Here is a 25,615-nt window from a genome sequence, read left to right as displayed (position 1 = left end):
CAATTTAGCAGCCTTCTCCATGGAGTTCTGACAAGATGCCAAGCCGGATCTAGGAAAAGCCTGGCCCCTGGATGTGTACTTTATTCAATTATCCTCAGCCTGGTGAGATTCAGGAATCTTCAAATGTTTGCGACCTTAATTCTGCCTTTATGCCCTTTATATTGGAAGAGTTTGCTAATCAAATAAATAGCAAAAGCAAGATTTAGCAAGGACCACTTTTAATCTACCCAAAAGAAATAAATGTTTTGGGAGCTCCCTTGTGCACGCAAGTAATATTGCCAGTAGGAACCAAAGCTGATTTCTTCTATAGAGTAGGTTGGACAGGCCCACCAATACTGCACATTAAAAAAAAAAATCTTCATTTCCCAGGGTGGTATGGGAGAGATGGCATTGACCTGAGTTTCCTTCTGTGTAGAATGATGGGATTGCATCAGATGATCTCTAAGAACCCTAACTAATCCTGATCCCTCACCCAAATCCCAAAAGCTCTCACTTTCAATGTCCTAAAGCCCTTTTTGGCTTTGATATCCTGTGACCTAAAATGCTATATTGTGAGGTCCCTCTCTTCGAGCTCTAACACTCCACCTTCCCAAATTCCTTTCATCTCTGGTGGCTAATTCTGTGATTCATTCAGAAAGTGAGAAGTGCCATGGCCTGCAGGGAGTTAGCTGGAGGAGCACGGGTAGGATCTTGGATGAGTTTCAGATGCTAAGTGGTCCCGGTAATGAGGTCACTTTTGCCTGCCCTGGCTCCCCAGTAGACCAGGGAGAATGGGTGGAAGTACCCCGGGGAAATCGGTCTGGTTGGCGAGCCATAGTGAGCACAAGGATGCTTTTGCTCCTGGATGCACCGCTCTCCTCCCTCCCCCATCCCCAGTCACAGCCAGGTTACCAGGTGGGCTGCAGTAATTACTCCTCTTCCTAGTCTATCAAAGAGACTTAGGGGCAGCTTTCCAATCTGGCGGCTCTTGTTTGCAAACAAGGAATGCAAGCTGTCTCAGAAAGCCTAGAAATACTCTTCCACATGTCCCCTTAAGCAAAAAGTCTTGGGACCTTCATGCTATTTGCATCAATAAAGCCTCTCTCTATCAAAAGAAAAAGGGTACTGTTTGTTGATTTCTTTGGTCCCTATTGAGAGAGAGGGGGGGGGAGGGAGGGAGGGAGAGAAATAGGGGGCAGATTGAGGGTGGGAAAGAAATCAAAGGGGAGAGAGACAGAGACAGAGAAAGGAAGACAGATAAAGAGATGGGAGAGACAGACGGGGAGCACAGAGAAAGGGAGAGAGAAGAGAGGAGAAGGTAGAATGGAAGAAATAGAGAAATGGGAGAGAAAGAGTGAAAGAGGCAGACAGAGATGAAGAAAAGGAGAGAGATGGGAGAAACAGAGAGGGGAGCACAGAGAAAGGGAGAGAAACAGAAGGGTGGAGAAGAGAGAATCAAACAAATGAGGATATGGGAGAGACAGTGAGAGAAGCAGACAGAGAGTGAGAAAGGAAGAGACAGAGAGATGGAGAGAAGACCTCTTACCTGGAATATCATAATGGCCTTAGCTACCCCATTTTCCTCCTTCAAGTCTATCCTAGCTCTGACCTATGTGTTATCTTTGTGACCCTGAGAAAGTAATTTTCCATCTCTGAAGCTCAGTGTTCTCCCCAGTATAACTGGAATGCCTGTTTCACCAGGTACTTATGAGGAAAGTGCTTTGAGAGCCAGTGGCTGGAGGTGGAACCGGGCATCAAGAAGACGAATTCAAATCCAGGTTCAGATGCTTACTGATGGAGTGATCCTGGACAAGCCATTTAACCTTTTTCTCCCTCAGTTTCCTCAACTTTAAAAAAAAAAGGGATAAGCATGGCACCTATCTTCCATGAGATCACATTTGTAAAAGTGTTTAGCACAGTGCCTAGCACATAGTAGGTCCTTAATAAATGCTTTTTTTTTCCCTTTCCCCCTAAACAACAACATGCAGGGGCAGCCAGGTGGTGCTGTGGAGACAGCACCAGTCCTGGAGTCAGGATTTGAATTTAAATTAGACTTCAGACACTAGATGCTAACTGTATGAGCCTGGGCAAGTCGCTTAACCCTGATGACCTTGGGGTGTATGTGTGGGAGGAGGGGGACACACAGTAAACTTCTGTATAAAAGTGGACTGTATTCCGTTCCTAAATTAATATTTTCTGTCCCTTTTCCCATCTACCCACTTTTACTATCTGTGTTCCAAAAAACCTCTATAGATACCCTCCTATCTGTGAAAAGACCAGCCTCCTTAGCCTGCCACTCAGATATTTCTCTGGGCCAGCTCCAATATGCCTTTCCAATATTTTCCCTGCAATCCAGCCCTTTGCTTTGCAAGCCAGCCCTACTAAGCAGAGCTCTGACTTTGCTACTTCCTAGCTGCATGGTCTTGGAAAGATCATTTACATTCTATGTACCTCAGTTTCCTCATCTGTAAAATGAGAAGCTTAAACTAAATGGCTCTAGGTCTATCCTATGATCCCTTGCATCAATTCTTCTTCATCTTTGTATCTTTTCCCACTGTGATTAGTGCCTGGAGGTACTTAATAATGCCTAACAAATGTGCTTTGACATTGCTTGACTTTGTTTTTTACCTGCTTTGTTCAGCTCCAGTGCTCTTTAGCCCCACAGCAAAAGGGGAAGGGAGAACTACACCAAAATGTCAGCATATGCCGAGGTCCCCAATCTGATGGCTACATTCTGCTCCAACATGCCACAAAGGATTGACTGGGCCAGTAATAAAACAGACGCCTCTCAGGACAGGGTCCTATAACTCAGGAAGACCACTTGGAAAGCAGGAGTAGTCTTGAAAATCTTCTGGAAACTGAGGGTCCACATTCAATTCAAAAAACATTTTTTTTAACTAAGTGCTTTTTATGGCCCAGAATTTCTGCTAGATAGCCACAGAGGGGAAATAACAGAGAAGCATAAGACACGGTTGTCACAGAAATTATTGTTGTTTGTCCTTCGTTCTCGAAGAGGACCATAACATGAGGGAGGTGATATCATGACATGCAAGTGAATTGAATTTAAATGAGGGAGGGCTATGCAAGGTCACCTGCCTCATTTCCCTCCCCTCCCCAGAGTCATCTGGGTCCAGTGGCAAGATGTAGATCAGGATGACTGGAGATGGCCCCGGATGCAATCTAAAAGGAAGGAAGGCTGGAACAGATACAATATTAACTGGGAACTATCTGGAACTACTATCCCAGCTTCTATTTGACTGACTGGTCAGGTCCCCAAAGCATGGGTTAGGTTCCCACAGGGCTCGAGGGTTTGGAGGTCATATATGCAACATAGAGTTGATCACCACTTGCTGGTATGCTTGATTATGAGTTGGTTTTCAGTTAGTCAACCAGAATCAATCTGTCCTTAGCTCCCAATCCCAAAGACTGTGCTGAGATATTCATGGGAATGAGGGAAGTTCAGGACCCTCCTGAAACTTACAGCAGCTTCTCAAGGGGGTTATCCGGAATGGTTTCTCCTTTTTGGGCGCTCACTTGGATTCTGAATTGGTCTTCAATTTTAAATTTGACCCACAGAGCATGATTAAGTTTCCTCAGCCAAACAGAAGGCTTTTCTTCATAATGTCACTCTAATACATTTAAGGAATTTCACATTTAATCTAAAGTCTTTGAGCGATTGGTCAAATACTTTTCTCACTTCATATGACCAAAGGTACCTTATCATTTCAAGTAAGTCAGGCTTAGTTGATGGATTTATTCAATTAACTTCACCTTTAACAATTATGTTCCTTATTGTTGTTTCTCTGTCTTGTTTGACCCTTTCTCATCCCATTTGGGTTTTCTTAGCAAAGATACTGCTATTTCCTTCCCCAGGCCTTTTTATAGATGAGGAAACTGAAGCAGACAGGGTTAAATGACTTGCTCAGGTTCATATAATTAGTAAGTCTCTGAGGCCAGATTTGAACTCAATTCCGCCTGCCTTCAGGACTGGTATTTTATCCACTGTACCACCTAGCTGCCCCCTTAACTTATTCTTCCAGAGTCATTTGACCTCTTGTTCTCAGTTTTTTCTTCTATGAAATGGAGATAATAATATATTTTTCTTGATGATTATGGAGAAGCCACTTGGTAAACATTAAAATACTGAAGAAATATGAGTAATTATTATGGATCAAGTGAAGGATGATGAGGACTAGAATTAGGTTGTGGTCCTGGCAATAAAGAAATTCATGAGGCATTGTTAAGGTAGAATTGACTCCCTTATCTGTCAGTTGTATTCATATGTTTTTTCCCCCCTCATCATCCCTACCAACAGAAATTCACTCCAACCAGAGCGGCCCTGTCAACAAGTACCCAGTCTTCACAGAGAGCACCGGTGACCCCAGCCTACTGGTGTCTCCTCTGCTGGTGGCTGGGGTGGTCATCGGCCTGGTGCTATTTCTGTCCTGTGTGACCATCATTGTGGGCAGCCTGCGGAAGGATGGGAGACTCCGGAATCACCCACACCTGAGGAGGGACCCCACCTATGGTGAGAGATAACTAGCCCCTTCCCTCTAGGTTAATCAGAGTCCTTTGTTGCCCAGTGGGTCACAAGTCCTCACTGGGCCACAAGGACTCTGTGGCAGAAGTCAATTATTTTAATGATCAATAAATGGAATCCAAAAATCCAAAAAAAAATTAGAATGTTAGAATTTTAAATTTATAATGTTAGAGTTAGAAGGCATTTCAATGATCCAGAGCACTAATGTCCATTATTGGGAGGTGTGCTGTCCACCATATCACCTCTGACCTAGAGTAATATCCTCATCAAACAGAAAGGGAAACTGAGGCTTATAGAGATTAAAAAGACTTGCCCAAATTCCCACAATATAATGGCAGACTTAAGACTTGAACTTAGATCTAACTATAAATCCAGTCATCCTGATGTTCTTTTCTCCAAGTCAGAAATCATTGAGTCCATTGGTAGAGGAGACTTCCATTTATGTCCAGAGCACTCCCAAATAGTGCCCCTCAAAGTCTCCGTGATTTACTATGTTGATACTATAAACATGGAAAAACAATATGTAGAGTCATTAATTCTTGAGATACATGCTATATAGTTAGCAAAGAGAAAGGAAACAAGCATTTGTTGAGTCTCCCATGTAGGCACTGTGCTAAGTGCTTTTACAAATATTATCTCATTTGATCCCTGCAACAACCCTAGGAGATAGAGGCAATTATTAATCCCATATAATTGGAGAGACTGAGGCAGACAGCGGTTAAGTGACAGGGTTACACAGCTAGAGAGTGTCTGAGACCTTCCAGGCCTGCACTCTTTCCACTGCATCACTTAAGTTGATTCCATTGTGATGGCTAAAAACTAGTTGCTGTTGAAAAAAGAGGATAAAATGAAATCATATTTATTAAAAAAGTGCTTAGCACAATTGCTGGCACACAATAGGCACTCTATAAATGCTTATTCCCTTCTCTTATTTGTATGTAAAATAAAGTTGATATGGTATAAGAGATAGTGAGATACATACAAAGTTGAGTTCCCTGCTGAGTGCTTTGAGATATTTGAAAGGGAACTCATTTTCTCCTTGGGAGAGTGGGGAGAGAGAGGGAGAGGAGGGAGAGGAAGGCTTCCTGGAAGAAGCAGAACATTCTAGGCATGAGGAGTACCTGAGAAAAAGCCCAAAGATGGGACAGAGCAAGAAAAAACCAAAAATGAAAGGTTGAACTGGAACATAGAACACATGAAGTGAGACTAGACTTGTAGATTATACCACAATTACAGAAACTTTTGAATGCCAGAATTAGAAATTTCTCTTTTATTCAACAGTGGAAAGTCTTTCCTTCCTTCTCTTCTTCTTTGTTTTTGCTTCCCTTCCTTCTTTCCTACTTCCTCTCTTCCTCCTTTCCTTTCCTTCCTTTCTTCCTTCTGCCCTTTCTTTCTTTCTTTCTTCCTTCCTTCCTTCCTTCTGCCCTTCTTTCCTTCATTCCTTCTCTTCCTCTGTCCATATGGGGATTCTTACATGTGGGTGCTTTTCCCAAATTGCCTACACCTCACCCCAAGATATCTTGGGGTTTGGGCCTATAATTTTTTTCCTTTTCCTCTTCTATAAATATTTCTTCTACCATATTTTTAAACTGGGACAATTAACTCTTTTGGCCCATGTAGTTTCATTTTTGCTTTCTTGAAATAGAAGAAATTGGGATTCAAATGGAGCTACAACTATGCCTTAAACACAAATCACTTTGGCTCTCACAGATTGGTCAATAATAGGTCCCAGCCCAAGCCTTACTTGATCATTGACTGAGTTTTAATGGGTCAAAAAGAGGGTAAATAGCAATTATTTCTGTTCTGGTCAGAAACCCTGAGGGTCTTTTCCTTCTACTTTAGGGGTTTAGGGGGCTTTTATATTGGAGGTATTTTGAGAAAGCAAACTAGATCATCTTTTGTCTCATTTCTTACCTAGTCTTAAATCAATAAATACACAAACTGAGATCTGGGAAAGACCTTAGCTTAAAAAGGTCAGGGTCTCACCCTGCATTAAAGCCATCATCAGTCATCCTGATCTATGTCTTGCCACTGGGCTCAGATGACTGGAGCAGAGAATAAAGCTGATGAAGTTGCACATCCTTTCCTCTCTTAAATTCACTTGCAAGTCAAGACATCACCCTCCCGGTGTCATTGGTCCCAAACAAAGAACAAACAACAAACAGTAGTGGAGAGCCACCCTCAGTTTGGAATATAAAATAGCATAATCATAGTAGTACATTAGGAAGATAATTGCATAAATAATAAAACATATTTGGCGCATAAATATTGTTCCTTATCCTGAAAATGAAAGCTTTCCACAATCTGTTTCCAAATGGCTTTTCCAGCCTTATTCACATTATTACCCTTCATACATGCTCCATTCCAACTGAGTTGCCCCACTGGATCACTGGAACTAACTGTGCTTAAAACTCATCATTGCCCACATCTGTGCATTCGAAGAAGCCATCTCTCGTCTAGGATGCCTTCAGCTCATCTTGCCTCTCTGAATCCTTCTCCTCCTTCAAAGGCCAGCAGCATACCTTCAGTGAAGTCTTTTTTATTCCTTCTGATGGAAGTGCTAGTCCTCCTTAGATTTTCCCAGATCACTCTGTCCTTATTAAAAGTTACCTTACAACTTATTTCTAGGTATAGAAATCCTTTAATCCTTCTTGGTAAATTGAAAACTCTTTAAGGAAAAGAACTGGTATTTTCATCTTTGCATCCCCAAGACCAATTCCAATTCCCTTGTGCATAGTAACGTACTTTATAGATATTTATTTAATTCAATTCGTTTCCATTTGGAATACTGGCAAGACTCCTGGGCTCGAGTCCCAGCTCCGCCACCAAGTCATTGAATGACCTTGAACATGACATCACTAAGCCTCAATTTCACCATCTGTCAAATAGAAAGGTTGATGGTCTTAAGGTCTCCCTCAGCTTTAAAACAGGTTCTGATCTGTAATCATTCCCATTCACTAAGCTATGTGAATACAAGGGTTTAGACATCCAGAGAAGAGGCAGGACATTATAGTGTCAGAGAGATAAGTTGGCAGGTGCCATATCAGATTGCCTGCCTTGGCAGAGACATTTTGGATTGAGTGGGAAAATCAAGACATGTACAAGATAAAAAAGACTGTTTAAAAAAAAAACTCATCCTGAGGCTTGAGGGAACAGGGAAAGAAGCAGATTGGGGAATGTTCCTACAGATAACATACAACCCAGCCAACAAGATTATGATGGCTATGGCGGGATTTAAACTGTTTGATGATAAGGACTGAGAAAAACTAATACATGAATAAGAAGTAACCTGGGTGTGGGTCTTCTTTGTGACATTTATTATTAAGGTGTTCATGGGCAAGCCACTTAACTTAGAGGCAGCTACAGGCATCAGCAGAGTCAGGAAGACCAGAGTTCAAACACTACTTCAGACTTTCTAGTTTCTTTCCTTGGAAAATCATTTAACCTTTCCCAGCCTTTATTGATGGGTTTCCTCATGAATAAAATGAGGGGCTTAGATGCAATGGCCTCCCTTTCAGTTCAGAATCTATGATTCTTTGATCCCATTAATTTTTCTGAGCCTCAGTTTCCTCATCTGTAAAATAATATCCATATCATCTACTTCATAGTGTGTCTGTGGGGATTACTAAAAATAAAAATTATCATGTCAATAGTACAATAAGGTTTACCAAGGGATTTTCTCATATTTTATTAGGTAGGGCAAATATTATAATAATCATTTTACATGTGGGGAAATGAGACTTGGGTTATTATTAATTATTGTTAATGTTTATATTGTGATTTTTAAAACCTTTTTATGTATGTTATCTTATTTGATCCTCACAGTAACCCTGTGAAGTAGGTATGATGATTTTCTCCATTTTACAGACAAAGAAAATAAAGTTGAAAGTTAACTTGCCCAGGGTCACATCACTAGTCCAAGTCTGAGGCAGGATTTAAATTCAGCTCTTCCTGACTCCAGGTCCAGCATTCTATGTTCTCTGCGCCACCTTCTCTGTACTACCTGGCTCTTATTGACTTAGCTGTGGTTATACAGTTAATATGAGATGATATGCCCAAATTGCTTTGAAGTGCTATATAATTGGGAATTATTATTACCATTATTAATGAGTCACTCTTTGCAATGCCTCAAGGCACAAAGGAGGTTCTTGCTGCCAGGAAGGCAAAGGGAGGAGACTCTTGACATTGTACATGATCCCAGACCAGTCAGCTGCTCAGGGGAACAGATTTCCTGCCCACTCCTGATTCTCTGGAGGGCCCTTACCTTTCATTCAGCAGTATGTTGGCAGTCTTTGATTCATTTGGCTAGCTAATCCCTAAAACAAAAGCCCCAATGCTCCACAGAAAGTGAATAGAGCAGGGTGTTGGGTTAGCTTAGAAATTTAGGAGAAGGGCAGCTGGGTGGTGCAGTGGATAGAGCCCAACCCTGAAGTCAGGAGGACCTGAATTCAAATCTGGTCTCAGACACTTAACACATTCTAGCTGTGTGACCCTGGGCAAGACACTTAACCCCAGTTGCCTCAGGGGGAAAAAAAGAAAGAAAGAAAAAGAAAAGAAAAGAAAGAAACTTAGGAGAGTCCAGGAGCCTCTGTTCCCCCCCACACCCCCAAGAATCATCCCCAGTCTCTGCTCCCTACCCACAGTGATAGCATTATGAATCTGTGGCATAGGAGATAACACACACACACACACAGATATAGGCAGGTCTAGGATGTGGCTATCCCAGGGAGGCAATGTGGCAAAAGAACCTGGGCTAGAAGTCAGGATTCAGTCTCAGCCCTACTCTCTACCCCTACTACTGTCACTACCACTCTCATTACTACTACTACTACAACTATCACTGTCTTTAAGACTACTACCACTATCACTACTACTACCACCCTCATTACTACTACTACTACTACTACTACTACTACTACTACCACTATCATTAAAACTACTATTACTACTCTCATTACTACTACTACTACTACCGTTATCACTTCTTCTACTACTACTACTACTACTACTACTACTACTACTACTATCATTCTCATTCCCACTCTCATTACTATTGCTATTCCCACTCTCATTACTAGTACTACTACTACAACTACCACTATCATTAGAACTACTACCACTATCACTACTACTACCACTCTCATTACTACTACTACTACTATCACTACTACTACTATCACCATCACCACCACCACCACCACCACTACTACTACCATTATCACTACTACTACTACACTATTACCACTATCATTACTACTGCTACTACCACAATCTCTACTATTACTACTACCATCACCACTTCTACTACTACTACCAATATCACTACTACTGCAAACTTTTATATAGTAGTCACTATGTGTCAGTGCTCAATGCTTTATAAGTGTTATCTCATTGGAACACCATAACAATCATGAGAGCTTGGTGCTATTATTCCCATTTTACAAAGAAATAAACTGAGGCAAACAGTGGTTAAGTGACTTGCCCAGCTTCACACAGCTGAGTGGCTAAGGTCAAATTTCAATTCAGATCTTCTTAATATCAGACTCAGCACTGTCTCTATCCACTGAGTCTCCCATTTTTCTTATCCATTAAATGAAGAAGTTGGACTAGTTCATCTTAAAGGTTCTTTCTACTCTTGAGATTCTGTGATTCTAGATTCTGCTGGCCCTGGCTCTATGTTTTCCATTTCACCAGACTGAGCTAGAGATTTCATTTTAAATTTTATTTCAAGTTGGTAAAGACTGCCTTAATTAATTACAATCATTTCCCCTAGTGGGTGGCAGATCAATCTTTCTACAGACAAAAAAAAAAACTTTAGTCCAAAAATACTGGAGTACAACAGTACCATGTTGGTGAAACTTGTGAATTATTTCAACCATTCTAGAAAGCAGTTTGGAATTATATAAATAATGGAGCTGAATTGACCATGCCCTTTACCAAAGAGATTCCACTACCAAGCATTTACACCAAAAAGTCATTGACAAAAGAAAAAACTCTACAAACACCAACATTTTAATAGCAAAACACTTAATGGTAGCAAAGAATTAGAGTCAAAAATCAATGTCCATCAGGTGGGAGAATAATAAACAAATTGTGGTACCAGAATGTAATGGTCTGTTACTTATTTAAGCTGAAGAAACAACAATGCTTGTCATGATCTTCTATCAGAACAGCATGGAAAGATTAATCTGCTGATGCTGAGATAAGATAATTCCACATAGTGGTATTCAGAGACTATCGGTGTGGACAAAGAACAACAGAGATGTTCGTTCAGGGGCCATCAAACCATGATGGATTTGGTAAATGAAACTCAGTTTGTGTGCGGTATAATCATAGAGTATTCATGGAATTTTAAAGCCAAGAAATCTTAGAACATTGACTGTTAAAACTGGACTAATCTCAGAACAGAATGTTAGAGCCAGTGGGGATATTACATATAATATCAATAGAATATAAAATGTTTTTTTAAAAACTCCAGTGTTACAGTAGAAAGAACCTTATAATGGATAATATCAGAGATGAAAGCTATCTTAATTGCAGAGGCTAGAAGAAACCTTAGAGTTTATCAAATCTAATAATCCCTCCTTTTTCTTCCCCTCTCCCCTGACATTTTATAAATAAATAAATGGAAGCCAAAGTACCATCTACAGCAGTATAGGATCCCTGGAGCCATGATGCTTCAAGAGCTCCTCAACACCTTCAGGGTAACCTATGTATGTGCCTTCCTGGGTTTGTTGGATTATGGAGTAGGAAGAAATCAAAGAAGGACAGAGGAGGAACAAAATTTAAGAAAAGAGCCAAATTCTCCATTTTCCATGCTGATAAAGAAGCCAGATAACAAGCATGGAATTTGAGACAAAAAAAGTGATTCAATTCAGTTTCAGGATGATAGTTGACAACCCCAATTCTTTTTCCCTGGGTAGATATTCAGATGAGTTTCCATTATATAGCCTTTGAGAAAGGCAACCAAAAAGCACCCACAGGGTAAAAATAAATATCTCTCCTCATATTCCACTGATAATTCTCACACTGAATAATCTACCAGAAGAAAATTGAGTTGATTGTATAATTTTTCCCCCAACAGTGTGGTTACCCTACCCCTGTTGAGCTCAGACTTTTGCTTAATAATAATAATAAACATTCCCATTTCTGTAGGGCTTTAAAGCTTATAAAAGTCTTTCCTCACAAGAGTCCTTGAGTTGGATACTGCACATAGCATTATTCCCATTTTGATCATTGAAGAAAGACATTTAGAGTGATGAAACAACTTGTTCAAGATCACAAGACAGTAAGTGCCAGGAGTTGAACCCATCCATTCCGAGACCATGATTAGTGTTCTTTCCACCATTCCCCTCACCAGCCAAGGTCGGTTTCTACTCCTCTCTCAAACCAGTTGCCGTTCCTTTCTGGAAATGAGAGTTGACCTGTTCTTTTCTAGCTCCAGATGGCTTCTCCTATGGTGGCTCTGTTGGAGAGCTGAGATCCACCTGCATCGAGGAGTTCCCTCCCGCCTTCGACTTTGGTGCCTACATGGAGACATTGTCCCAAGTCAATGTGCTGTACCCAGACTCACCACCAGGGTAAGGAATTCTCAAAGATCTTGAGATCCCAAAAAATCACAGAATTTAGAGATAATTTCAACAGAAGATTTTAAGCTAGTTTTAGTTTTAAAACTATTTTACAGATGAGGAAAGGGACCCTCATAAAAGGGACTGACTTGTCCAAAGTCACAAAGTAGCAAATAGCCATGATAGGATTCAAAACCAGGTATTCTGACTCAAGAGTTAATGGTCTTTTCATTTTAAGTCCTTATTAACTTATCAGATATTTGCATGTCCATTACCTCAAGGTGCCTGACAATCAGCCTGTAAAACATAGGTAGTGCAAATGTGAATTAACCCTTTTTACAGATGAGAAAACCAAGGCACACAGTAAATGAATTTAGAAAAATTTACTAAGGACCCTGGTTTCCAATGCCTGAACCTGTTTTCTGTTCACTAGAGTTGTTCTTCTGACAGCCAAAGGAATTCATAAAATCTAGATCTAAATTTCTAGACAGGACCTTGGGGTTCATCCAGCCAAACTGTCTCATTTTATAGCTGAAATAACTGAGATTTGGAGAGGTTAAGCAGCCTGCCTAAAATCACACACAGGTAGAAAATGGCAGAGCCAAAATTCAAACTCAGCTCCAGTGACTCCCAGTTCAGTGTTCTTTCACATAGTTTCTCTATTCCAGACACAGAAGCAGGGAAGACCCAGATTTGCATTCCACCTGTGACACTGTGGGACCAGAACAACACACTTAGTTTTTCTGGGCCTTTATTTCTCTGACCTGGAAAATGGGGAGAATAACATCTCTGGGACCCACTTCACAGGTCTTTGTGAAGCTAAAATGTGATAAGAAAGATAAAATGCTTTTCAGACATTAAAAATGTTCTCTAAATGCCTGTTGCTATCTTTTAAATGTCAGTCAACAAACATTTATTAAATTTTTACTATATGTCTAAGGATACAAATGTCCCATTAAGTACCATAGCTCTCACAGACTGAAGGCCAGATACATTACATTTCCATTCATCCCCCAAGGTTCTAAGATACTCTTATGAGTTTGGGGGGTTCTAGGTTCCCTATAAAAAACTCCAAACTCCGTCAATGCTGTTCTTGTTGATTATAGGGAATAATCCCTGAATCCCAGTATTATTTAACCACTAATAATTAGATTAACTTTTACAAAGGAATATTTCCTTCATAGGTATGGTCACAAATAAACTTATTCCTTCACATCTTGGGAACATGGTCTTTTCCTCCCACCATCCCACACTCTTATATCACCTCTGTGTCTAGGGAGAAAGGGAAGGTTCAAGGTTTAAGGCAATCCCCAAAACTTCCTTGGGGCTCAAAGTCCCAGGCACCCTGATTTCTCTGTGTTTCCGTGCTGAGATGTCCAGTTATACTATCCCACCTGGAATGCTGGCACTAGGTTTTCATGACTCAAACTCTTGGATTATTTGGAATTTACTACCAGGACCTAAAACTGAGGACAAACAAAACAGAAATGAAACTAATACTCTCAGACCCATTTCTTTTTCTTAATTAAAGATTTTTAATTTTCAAAAGATATGCATGGATAATTTTTCAACATTAACCCTTGTAAAACTTTGTGTTCTAATTTTCCTCCCCTACTCCCTATCCTCTCCCCTAGATAGCAAGTAATATAATATATGTTAAACATAGTAAAAATATGTTAAATTCAATATATGCATATAGGTTTATACAATTATCATGATGCACAAGAAAAATCAAATCAAAAAGGAAAAAATGAGAAAGAAAATAAAAGGCAAGCAAACAATAACAAAAAGAGTAAAAATGCTATGTTGTGATCCACACTCAGTTCCCACAGCCCTCTCTCTGTATGTAGATGGCTTTCTTCATCACAAGATCATTGGAACTGGTCAGACCCAATTCTTAGAACCCAAGTAACCAAGAAGGGGACAAGGGAAGAAAATCCTTTTCTTCTTTCACTACATAAATATTACTTGTAATAACAAAAATTGTTTATTATTATTATTCCATAAACCAATACAAGCTCTAGTAGCTGGTGGAGAACATTACCAGTCAGTCTACTAAGCTGAGTCCCAGGCTATTCCCCATGTCTAGGGAGAGGGAAGTTGGTGTAGCAGGAGTGTTACTTTAGCTATGAGGGCAATATGGCCCTAGGCCTATGCAATCACCTTAAACCATCCCACATTTCCATAGTTTTTTCAAGTTGCAAAGGATCTTCTTCACAACAGCAGTTTTATAGACCAGGACACTGAAATTCAGACACATTTGGTGATTTGCCCATGCTCACCCAGCTAGTGGCAAGGCTGCTATTCAAATCCAGGTCTTAGAGTTCCAAATTCTTCCTCTTTCTATTCCTCTATTACACAGCCTCAAGGAACAGACATGTGTTTTTCAAACTCCAGGGTTGAATTGAATGTCGGGTGGAATGATTCTGATTTTTCTGAGATGATGGAACGACAGCCTATGTTGGTTACATGTCATTTTCTTCCCTCTTGATTGAGGGAATAATCAGTCAGAAACGTGAAGCCATGGAAACCTAAGTGTAAACACCCACAGCCCCTCGTGCCATCTGGTGGTTTCCTAACTGTCTGATTGGAAAGATGAGCCAATAAGCTTGGTCCATTGAGCACAGATGGGTGAATGCTCAAATCAGTGCTGGAGTGTTGGAGGGGGGCTGAGGGAGACAGGCGCCATTGTCATATGGAGCCATGAGGGAGTCTGTGTTCTGCTTGGGGTTTCTGGCCTAGCGAGGCCATGCTAAACCTGGGGAATTTAATTTAAGGATTAGATTAGAAAGCTTAGGTGCCACTAAGTCTGGAACTGGAGTAGATTGCTTTTATCTGCACGTCTAATCACCTTTCCCTGGTATATCATTTCTCATTTTGTATATTCTATTTCCTTTGTGAATGAACCCTAAAAAACACACCCCAATAGCCCAAAGCTAAATTGTAGTTACAGGGGATAAAGTCAGAGAGAGAGAGAGAGAGAGAGAGAGAGAGAGAGAGAGAAGTAGGAATAGAATGTGGTAGATTTCTAAACCTATGGAGATAGACTGGCTGAGAATAGAATATTGGGCCTTAAAGAAGCAGCATCCTATGCTAGAAACAGCCCTGAATTTGGAAGCCAGAAATCTGATTCTGGTTCTGGTCCTTTGGGGGTCGTAACATGTCAGCACAATTACCCCTTCCTTTCAGTAAACTCTCATAACTCCCTATTATCCCTCTAAACAAACAGAAAATCTTACATTTGACTTTTAAATCCTTCCTAACCTGCCCTTCCCTACTTTTCCAGTCTTCTTGCACCATATTCCATTCTACATTCTCCATGGCACTGGTCTCCTTACCATTCCACACATAAGTTACTACCATCTCCCAACTCCAGGCATTTCCTCAGGCTATTCCCCTGCCAAAGTGGATGAACAAGGCCTAAGATTCAGGGTTCAATTTTTCATAAGGTTTTGACTAAGAATGTCGTACTGTGGGAAGAGACCAGGTCGAGAGACTTGAGTTCAAATTCCAGTCTCTACCATTTATTAACTTAAATCAATCTAGAATAAGTTGCTTTCCTTAACTGGACCTCAGTATTCTCATATGTAAAAGGAAAGGGTGGCACTGGATGAACATTTGAATCCTAGGATATTGGAACCAGAGAGCCACCATAAAACTTAACTGGTGAAAAGCCAGATAAGTGAGATTCTCTTCACTTGTTATTCCTCTTGCCCATCTTCTGCCCTGCCTCAGTGTCCTATGAGTTCAATGTTCAAGAAATGTGAAAGTACATGCATAGCATGTTAGAGCTGAAAAGCTCAGAATGGGGAGATCACTTGTCAGAGTTCACATGGGGCCAATGGCTGGATCAGAACCCTCTCAGATACATTTTCTTAAAAGCAGTTGCTCGCACAAAAGAGTTTGAATGTCCTTTGAAATGGTTTTCCATACCAGTCTAGGAGAAATTGGGCGTCAGATTCCCATGATTTGGTCAGGGTCCTGTGGGGCTCCAGGATTGTCCCATCCCAAATAGCTATTTGCTCAATCCATCCTGACAACCCTGAAGAGGTCACCAACACCCTTCCCCAGGGGCTGTTGATTCCCTCATGAATCCGCCAGCCTCTGCACTGCCTGTCACATTGATTTCATGTGAAATATTCTGCAAAATGACAGCCCTGAAGAGAAAAGAGACAAGCTGATGTATCTCTGCCCTTCACAGCCTCCAGTGGGCTTAGTTAGACAAAATATGCTCTTGCCCCATTCCTTTGGAGTTTCCTTTGCTCTGAGACACTGGTAAACCTCAGGCAAGGGAGTAACCTATGGGTCTGACAAGAGACCCCTTAACATCAAGCACACCTGAGGACATTGTTAGGAGTTTCTCTCTCTATCCTTCTCATAATTCATACCTTTGCCTTCTCCTCTCCCTCTCATTCAATAACAAAAACAATACCACATAGTAATAAATCTCTTTTCTTTCCTTTCTTGTTACCATAAAATGTTAAAGTTCCAGTTTTAACCAGAAACCTGAGAACATGCAGTATTAGAACATTGGACCTAAATGGTTGACAAAAGTCAACCATTGTTGACTTTTGAGAGAATTTTTGAGACTTGGTTAACCGCTGACTAGAAGAGCAACAGCTATTCACCAGCCCAACCCCATTATTGATTAGCACAAAGTCTATTCCCAACTTACATTGGTTTCACTCTTCAGGCAGCCTGGTGCCCCCATTTCCAGTGACTCCAGTGATCAATACATTATGGTACGGAACACAGAAAAGACGCCCAATTGGTCTAGCCTACAATAACTCAGAACTCCAGTGCTCAAGCAATCCATTAGCCTCAGCCTTCCCAGTAGCAGATATTGTAGACGTGCCCCAGTACAATCAGCAGGATATAGAATGTTAATGCAGGAAGGAATCTTGGAATATAGACTCTTAGATCCAGAAAGAACTTTGCTGTTCAGGCAAGTCTAACTCTCCATGACCCTGTTTTCTTGGCAAAGATACCAGAATAGTTTGTTATTTCCTTCTCCAACTCATTTACAGATGAGGAAACTGGGTTAAGTGACTTGCTCAGGGTCACACAGCTAGTAAGTGTCTGAGGCTGGATTTGAACTCAGGATGATGAGCCTTCCTGAATCCAGGCTCAGCACTCTGTGTCCCATGGTGCCACCCAGCTGCCCCAAAAGGGAATTTAGGGAAACTAATTCAATGTCATGTTTTACAGAGAAAGAAATTAAGGAGGGAGGAAAGGTGATTCATAGCCAGTTCATACCTTAGTGACAGTTAACAAGAGAATCCAAACTGCCCTACTCCCTTCTGGGAATTGTTTTCCCCATTTCATGTGGCTTATACTGCATGACATGACACTAAGAAAGCACCTCTTAAGACCTAGCCGGTGATCTTGGCCCTTCATTCAGTGTAACAAATATTTATTAAAGAAGAAAAGAGAGAGGGAAAGAAGGGAAGGAGGGAAGCAAGGGAGGGAAGAAGGAAATGAAGGAGGAAAGGAGGAAAGAGGAAAGGAAAAAGAGGGAGGGAGGAAGGAAAGGGAAGGGAGGGAGGGGAAATGTCAGGGAAGCGAGAGGGAGGGAGAGAGGAAGGAAAGAAGGAAGGAAGGAAGAAAAGAAGGAAGGAAGGAAGGAAGGAAGGAAGGAAGGAAGGAAGGAAGGAAGGAAGGAAGGAAGGAAGGAAGGAAGGAAGGAAGGAAGAAAAGGAAAGGAAGAGGGAGAGAGCAAAAAAAAAAGAAAGAAGGGAGGGAGGGATGGGAGGAATAAGGGGAAAAGTGAGGGGAAAAGTTAAAAAAAAATAAGCTGAAGGGGGAAGCAAAGAAAAGATGGAGGGAAGAAGAAAACGAGGGGGAGGGAGGGAAGAAAACCAGCATTTATTAAGCACCTACTACAAGCAAGACAGTATCTTCAAAGAAGAAAAAGAAATGTTCCTTTTTCAGCTGCAGCTCATAACTCTGGGACTGGAGCTCTTATAGCTCTGAGGCCAACCACTTAACCTCTGTGGCTCCCATCCCTCCCTGGGAAAATAGCAGTGATAATTCGGGTCACCTCTCCGGTCTCGAGCTGGCTGCGTAGATTAATCACCACCAAACTGCTGGGGAAAGCCTTACCAAGGGCCACAGAGATGCTAAGTGCTTCAATAACTTCTCCATCTCAATCTCTTAGGAAATAGGTTTCCATTTCACCTCTAAGTTTGTGGAGGGGAAAGCTCTTTTTAATTCACCAGAAGCAGCTGGGATCCACACTTTTAAATTCCTTCCCTCCCTTCCTTGAGGCTGCTTCTTGTTATTCACCAACCTGCTCAAAGGGAACTGTTTGTTTTTAAAATTGACCTTCATTTGTACGGTGAATTAATTCTTCTGAACACAAAGTTCTCCCTTTCTAGACCACTGAATAGCCTATGACTGTTCATGTCTGTGTCCAATCAGTTGATCAAAAAGCATTTTTAATTCCCCAGTATACATCGGGCACTGTATACAAAGGCAAAAATAGCATAGTGTGATAGTTAGAGAGCCTGCCTGGAAGCCAGGAAAACTGGGGTTCAAGTGACAGCTCTGTCTGTGATCCTAAGCAAGTCCCTAAAACTCTGAATGGACAAAGCCAGAGCCATCAGTTCAGAGGTCCAGTAGCCTGAACCTGAACCAGATTGAAATATAATTGGGAAATATTTAACAAAAGAAATAAACATACAGTGCAACATAGATGATGTGAATCTGTGGCTTTCTAAATCAATCTACAGTTTTTCTACTGGAGTTTGACACTACTATTCTAGGCAACTAAGACTAAACAAGTTGTAGAGGAGGTATTGAAAAAGAAGTTTCCCCACTTAGGAGGTCACACTTGTTGTCCACTCTTCACTGCCATTTCCTTCTCTGGCTCATTTTACAGATGAGGTAATAGACAAAAGGGAGAAGTAATTTGGCCAGGGTCATACAACTAGTTAGTCTTTGAGTCATTCTTATCCATTGCTCCACTTAGCTGCCCAAGATGATATAGCCAGTAAGTATCTGAGATTAAATCTGAACTCAAGTTACTGATTCCAGGCCCAGCATTCTATCCATCATGTCACCTAGCTTCCCCCAATCTATTTTAAATCTAAATCATAGATTTACAGCTGGAAGGAGCCTTAGAGAGGCCATGAAGTCCAATTCCCTCATTTTATGTATGAGGAAATTGAAACTAATGGTTAACTGACCTGTCCAAGATCATACAGCTAGCTAATAAAAGTCTGAGACAAAATTTGAACTCAGGGCTTCCTGAGTTTAAGTCTACCCTTTAACCTAGCATCCCCTAGCTGTCTCATTAGTTCCCTAAACAGAAGTTCTCAAAACTTTTTGGTCTCAGGACCCCTTTATGCTCTTAAAAATCCTAAGAATCCTAAAGAGTTCTTATTATCTGGGTTATGTAAATTGGCATTTACTATATTAGAAATTAAATCTTAGTGTTACTTTTTAAATATATTTGACCTTAAGGACCCTCTGAAAAGTTGTTGGAGACTCCCATCAATCTCCAGGCTACATTTTTAGGAATTCCCTGATCTAGAACCAATGAAATCACAAGCCCAGTCGCTATCCTCGAAACTTACAAATTCTACCAAGAGAGAAACATGTATCCTTATAAATGTATGCAAAATATATATAGAAATACAAAAAAAAAAAATTTCAGAGGAGAGACTCTAGTCACTAATAATGTCACAGAGCACTTTCCATATGTTAATCTCATTTGATCCTCACAACAACTAAACAAATATTTTTAGCTATTGCTATTCCCATTTTATAGATGAGGAAATTGAAGCTAACAGGTAAGTAACTTGTTCAAGGTCACAGAGCATATCTGAGATAGTCTTCCTGACTTCAAATACAGTACCCAATGCTTCCCACTCCAGTCAAATATCATCTCCTAAGGTCAAAGATTGCCATTTTTTTATCTTTGTGTTTCCAAAGACTGATTCACTCCCTCACACATAGTAGGTCTTTAGTAAAGGAAAGAAAATAAATTAGTTAATCCATCAACAGGGATAAAAGTTTTTCTGGAAGAAAAAAATGAACAAACCAAGTTTTCTAACTGCCAACATCAATGATATCTTTGTTTTCATTAATCTTGTAATGAACTAGGGAGGATGGTAATAATATTATATAAATAATGCTTCATTACATGTATTATTAGTGAAAGTATTATTATCCCCATTTTGCTGCTGTTGTTCAGTTGCTTTTAGTTGTGTCCAACTCTTCATGACCCCATTTGGCAAAGATACTGGAGTGATTTGTGATTTCTTTCTCCAGCTCATTTTACAGATAAAGAAACTGAGACGAATAGGGTTAAGTAACTGACCTTGGGCAGCTAATAAATATCTGAGACTACATTTGAACACAGGCCTTCCTGACTCCAAGCTGGGCTCTCTATTTACCAAACTCCTGTACATAGTAAGCACTTAAATGGCTTTTGAATGAAAGATGGTGATAATTGATGGTGTAGTGCCAATATTGGTGGCTGAGAGATACAGTGAGAACTGGTAAGGTTTACAGGCATCACACTTAGAACAGATGGTCCTAACTAAGCCATCATGTTACACAAGCCCCTGAACCTCGTTTTTGCTGAGGATGCCAAATTCTCCTTGGGTTTAATTGGCAGAATCTTTGAAGCACTGTTGGCTCTCCAGGCTCCTTTAGGGCACAAATGTGAGAGATACAGATGGTGTGTATGGAAACCTGACTTCAACTCAATTCAACAAGCATGTATTTGACAGTCAGACAGTACAGTAGTGAGAGTTCTGGACTTGGAGTCAGGAAAATTGGAGTTTTAATCCTGCCCCAGACTCTTACTGCCTGTGTGACCCTGTGGGCAGGTCATTTCATTTCCATCTGCCTCCGTTTATTCATCTATGAAATGGGAATAATGATTGCATCTTCCAGGGTTGTTCAAATGAGAGAATGCACATTAAGCACTTTACAAGTCTTTTTTTTATTTTAATAGTATATTATTTTACAATCATATGTAAAGATGATTTTCGTTTTTGTAAGATTTCATTTTGTAAGTTCCAATTTTTTTTTCTCCTTAGTCCCTTACCTCTCCCTTTTCCATACTAGCAAGCAACTGATATAGGTTATATGTATGCATTCATTTTTAACATAATTCCATATGAAGTATATTTGAAAAGAAAAATCAGAACAAAGAGGAAAAAACACGAGAAAGAAAAAAGAAAGAGAGGAAAAAAAGTGAAAATAGTATGCTTTGATCCACATTCAGTCTCTATACATCTCTCTCTGGATGTGGATGGCATTTTCCATTTAAAGTTTATTGGAGGAAAAAAAAATTTATTGGAATTGCCTTAGATCACCAAATTGCAGAGAAGAGCTCAGTCTACATAATTGATTGTCACACAATCTTGCTGTTACTGTGTATAGTGTTTTCCTGGTTCTACTCGCTTCATTTAGCATCAGTTCACGTTATTCTTTATAGGCTTTTCTAAAATCAGCCTGCTTATCACTTCTTATAGAACAATAGTATTCCATTACATTAATAAACATAACTTATTGAGCCATTTATAGCCATTTGGGCATAGTTCCAAATTGCTCTCCAGAATGGCTGATTCAGTTCACAACTCCACCAACAATGCATTAGTGTCTCAGTTTTCCCACATCCCCTCCAATATTTAACATTATCTTTTCCTGTCATCTTAGCCAATCTGATAGGTGTAAGGTGGTACCTCAGAGTTGTTTTATTTGCATTCCTCTAATCAGTGCACTTTACAAATCCTAAAATGTTCTAAAAAACTAGCTATTAAAACACTTGCTATATGCTGGGAACTGTACTAGGCATTAGAGATACAGAAATGAAATAAGAACAATCACTGCTTACATTCTACTGGGGAAAAACTAGTACACAGATAAGTAAGTACAGAATACAGACAAAATCATATCTAAAGAAACCTTAAGAGTTCATTTTGTCAAGCCTCCTCATGTTACTGAGGAAGAAATCAAGGTCCAAAGATGCTGGGGGTTTTGCTCAGAGTTAAACCCACTAATCATAGTGTCAGATCCAGGACCCAATGCCACTTCTTCTTATCCCTGTTCTTTTTTCTGAATCTCTCTGGAAATCTGATTCTTGAATGATTTATGAAGCCAAAAATAACATTTCCATCAAAGATACATAATGTTTATTTCAGCTTTGCATCTTGATCCTGAAGGTCAGAAGTTCTCCCAACTTTCAGCATCCCCTCTCAAGAGCCACCTAAGGTCATTCTTCATGAATGACAGCTATTTAGTTAAATTCTCTTAGGTTTCCGTGGCAACAAACCCAACTTTTATTCAGTGAAAATGATAAAGCCAGATCTGGATTTGTTTTTCCTAGTACCCTCACTCACTGTTCCTATAGTCATCTTTTGTTCCTGGTGCAAAGGGAACAATCTCAGATGGAGATGTTAACCCTGTCCTTACGACCACTTTCAAAAGACTTAGCTTTCAAAAGAGAACTGTCAGAATAATTGAACAATCCCACATCCTAAAATCTCGCGTAGAAGAGGCCTTGAAATGAGTCCAATCCCTTCTTTTGACAGATAAGAAACAAAATTGAGGAAAGTGATTTCCCAAAGTCACACAGTTAATGAGTGACAGACTAGTTATTTGAACCCAGCCATCCCCACCCCACCCCAATTGCAAATCCAGAAAATGTGGTAGGATGGAAAGGAAAGAGCCTGATTCCCAGCCTTGTGACATGCTTTTGGATCTGAAGGGGACCACTGAAATCCTTTGAGTCTAATCCTTCATCTTACTGACCTTTATCAAAGCACATGACTTCTCTGAATGATCAGTTTCCCCAGTATAAAATGGGCACCCTGCCCACTTTGAAGTTTTTGTGAAACTCCAATGTATGTTAATGCAAGTGAAATAACCATACTTTATATCCCAGGCACCTAGCATTAGTGTCAGCATCTAGTAGATGCCTAATAAATGTCTGTTTCTTATTTACACAATGATTTGGCTATCTTTGATTTTATCAATATTAATTTTCTACAGGGCAATTGGGAGAGAATACTGGGCCTAGAGTCAGAAGGACCTGAATTGAAATGTAACTTCAGACATTTGGGAATGTTATACTGAGCCAAGTCATTTAGTCCTGTTTGCCTCAGTTTCCTTATTTGTAATATGAATTGGAGAAGGAGGCAAACCACTCTGATATTTTTGCCAAGAAAATCCTGTTTGACCAGCCTTGAAGTCAGGAACCAGCCCTGAAGTCAGGAGGACCCGAGTTCAAATATGGCCTCAGACACTTAACACTTCCTGGCTGTGTGACCCTGGGCAAATCATTTAACCCCAATTGCCTCAGGAAAAAAAAAAAGAAAAGAAAAAAAATCCTGTTTGCTTCAGTTTCCTCATCTATAAAATGAACTAGAGAAGGAAATGGCAAACCACTCCAATAGCTTTGCCAAGAAAACCCCAAATGTAGTCACAAAGAGTAGGACTCGGCTGAACAATAACCACCAAATGACCACAGAGGGTGCCAGTTGACTAGCGGACACCCAGTGCTAGGGAAAAGAGTTTGAACTCAATGTGATTGACAACAAAGAGTCATGGAGAAGCGTTTCAGTTTGAGTAACATGACCTGATCTGCCAAGTTATCAATATTTAAAGGCTGTCACCTGACAAGAGCTCTGTTACAGGAAAGCAAAGAAGAAATTGTCTTTTCCCTTCTTAATCGATAAGGAAGGCATCCTGGTGAAGGTGGGATCATGGATAGGTTTCAAGTGAGCAAGATGAAGCAGTCTGACAGATGGAGGCGATTAGAACAATGAGAGCAGAATGTGAAGGGTGACAGAGGCTTCTGGGAAATATCAGAAAAGAATGAAGGCCCTGGAGTTGAGAGGAACTGAATTCAAATGTAGCTTATTTAGCTGTGTGACCCTTAGTAAGCCACTTAACTCTGCTTACCTCAAAAAGAAAAAAATAATTATGTAAGGATACAGAGGGAGGAATGCTGATGATCCTGGAGAGGAAAGCAGCTACCAAAAAGTTACTCAAAAATCACCTCCCAACCCCAACCCAGAAGAATCTCTACAAAAGATTTTTCTAAAGCACAAGGTTCTAGTCCCAATTGAACCACAACCAAGCTTTGAGACCCTGAACAGATTACTTCAATTAGTCAACCAACAAACATTTATTAAGTCCCTGTGATATACCATGCATATGTTAGGTGCTAGGGATACAAAAACAAAAACTAAATAGATCCTGTCCTCGGGAAGCCTATATTCTAACAAGAGATATTTGCATATATTTACATATAATGTAATACATTATATATTTCATATAATATTGATACAAAGCAATTTGGGGGGGAAGGTATTTGCAGCTAGAGAGATCAGAAGAGACTTCATATAATAATAATAATAATAGCATTCTTATAGCACTTTTAAGTTTGCAAAGTGCTTTGTGAATATTATCTCATTTGATCCTAATAACAACTCTAGGAGGTAGGTGCTACTATTATCCCCATTTTACACATGAGAAATTGAGGCAGAGGCAAACAACTTGCCAAGGTCACACAGATAGTAGATGTCTGAAGTGGGATTCATACTCGGGTCTGATTTGAAGGAGGGTCTTAAAGGAGAAGGTCTATGGAGTTGAGAAGATTGTTTACACCATTCATGGGCAACAGTCAATTCAAACATCCAGAGATAGAAAATAGAGCATCTTCTATGAGGAACATAAAGAAAGCCATTTGACAGAACCATAGCGTCTGTGAAGGGGACTAAGATGTAGTAGAAAAGGTAAACTGAGACTCTGTAGGATTCCTAAGTGTATTCTTCTTCTCAAATCACTGTCTAAAGATCCGACATCAAGATCCCGTATTCCACACTCCCCTAAGCTAGAATAGACGGTGTCATTATCATGCTATGTTCTAGGTCCCATCCAGCTCAAACATTCCATCTGAAGGATTCTCATCCAGTTCCAACATTTCATCATCGAAGATCCTCTTCACCAACATTCCAGCAATAGTATTTTCTGGTCAAAGGCCCCTTCTGTTTCTAATTGTCTGGGTCTATGGATCCTGTACCTTTTTTATTGCAACTTTATGTTATACTACCCTGCCCTGAAATTCCCTCAACTAGTTCTTTTGTCCTCTTTCAAGGTCAGTTTTGTCATTATCATCATCTTCTTCATCCTTCTCTTCCTCCTCTTCTTTTCCCTCCATGCCTTCCCTGATTCCCTCCAAGTTATTCTTCTCCTTCCATTCTTTGTTCCAAAAGCACTTGCAACATGTATTCTACACTGTTACTCATTCACTGTGCATGTTATTCCCGTGTGTGTGTGTGTGTGTGTGTGTGTGTTTCCTTCTTCTAGACTTCTTTGGGGAAGAGTCACTTTTATCCCCTCTTGTATCTCAAACTGGTCAAGAACAGGACTATGATCATAGGATGTGCAAACAGTATCAAAGCTGAAAAGCTACTCTAGAATTATAGAAGCATTCCATAGAATGCTTGACCATAGAACATCAAGCCTCAAAGGAATCTTAGGACACAGAATGTTAGTGATTCAAGAT

The 25,615-nt window shown here is 40.2% G+C and overlaps 1 protein-coding gene across 1 annotated transcript in view; it reads left to right on the top strand.

Annotated features, from left to right (window-relative positions):
* LOC100925140 (brain expressed associated with NEDD4 1) overlaps window positions 1-25,615 on the top strand; it is a 96,242-nt gene that overhangs the window by 66,314 nt on the left and 4,313 nt on the right. The window contains exons 3-4 of the mRNA XM_031950331.1: window positions 4,295-4,507; window positions 11,958-12,099. Of these exons, the coding sequence (XP_031806191.1) occupies window positions 4,295-4,507; window positions 11,958-12,099 (355 nt within the window). The remainder of the gene's footprint in view (window positions 1-4,294; window positions 4,508-11,957; window positions 12,100-25,615) is intronic.

Source organism: Sarcophilus harrisii, chromosome 2 (genome assembly GCF_902635505.1).
Source record: "Sarcophilus harrisii chromosome 2, mSarHar1.11, whole genome shotgun sequence".
NCBI lineage: Eukaryota > Metazoa > Chordata > Mammalia > Dasyuromorphia > Dasyuridae > Sarcophilus > Sarcophilus harrisii.
Note: the sequence above shows the minus strand (reverse complement) of the source record. Positions and strands in the feature narration are given on the sequence as shown.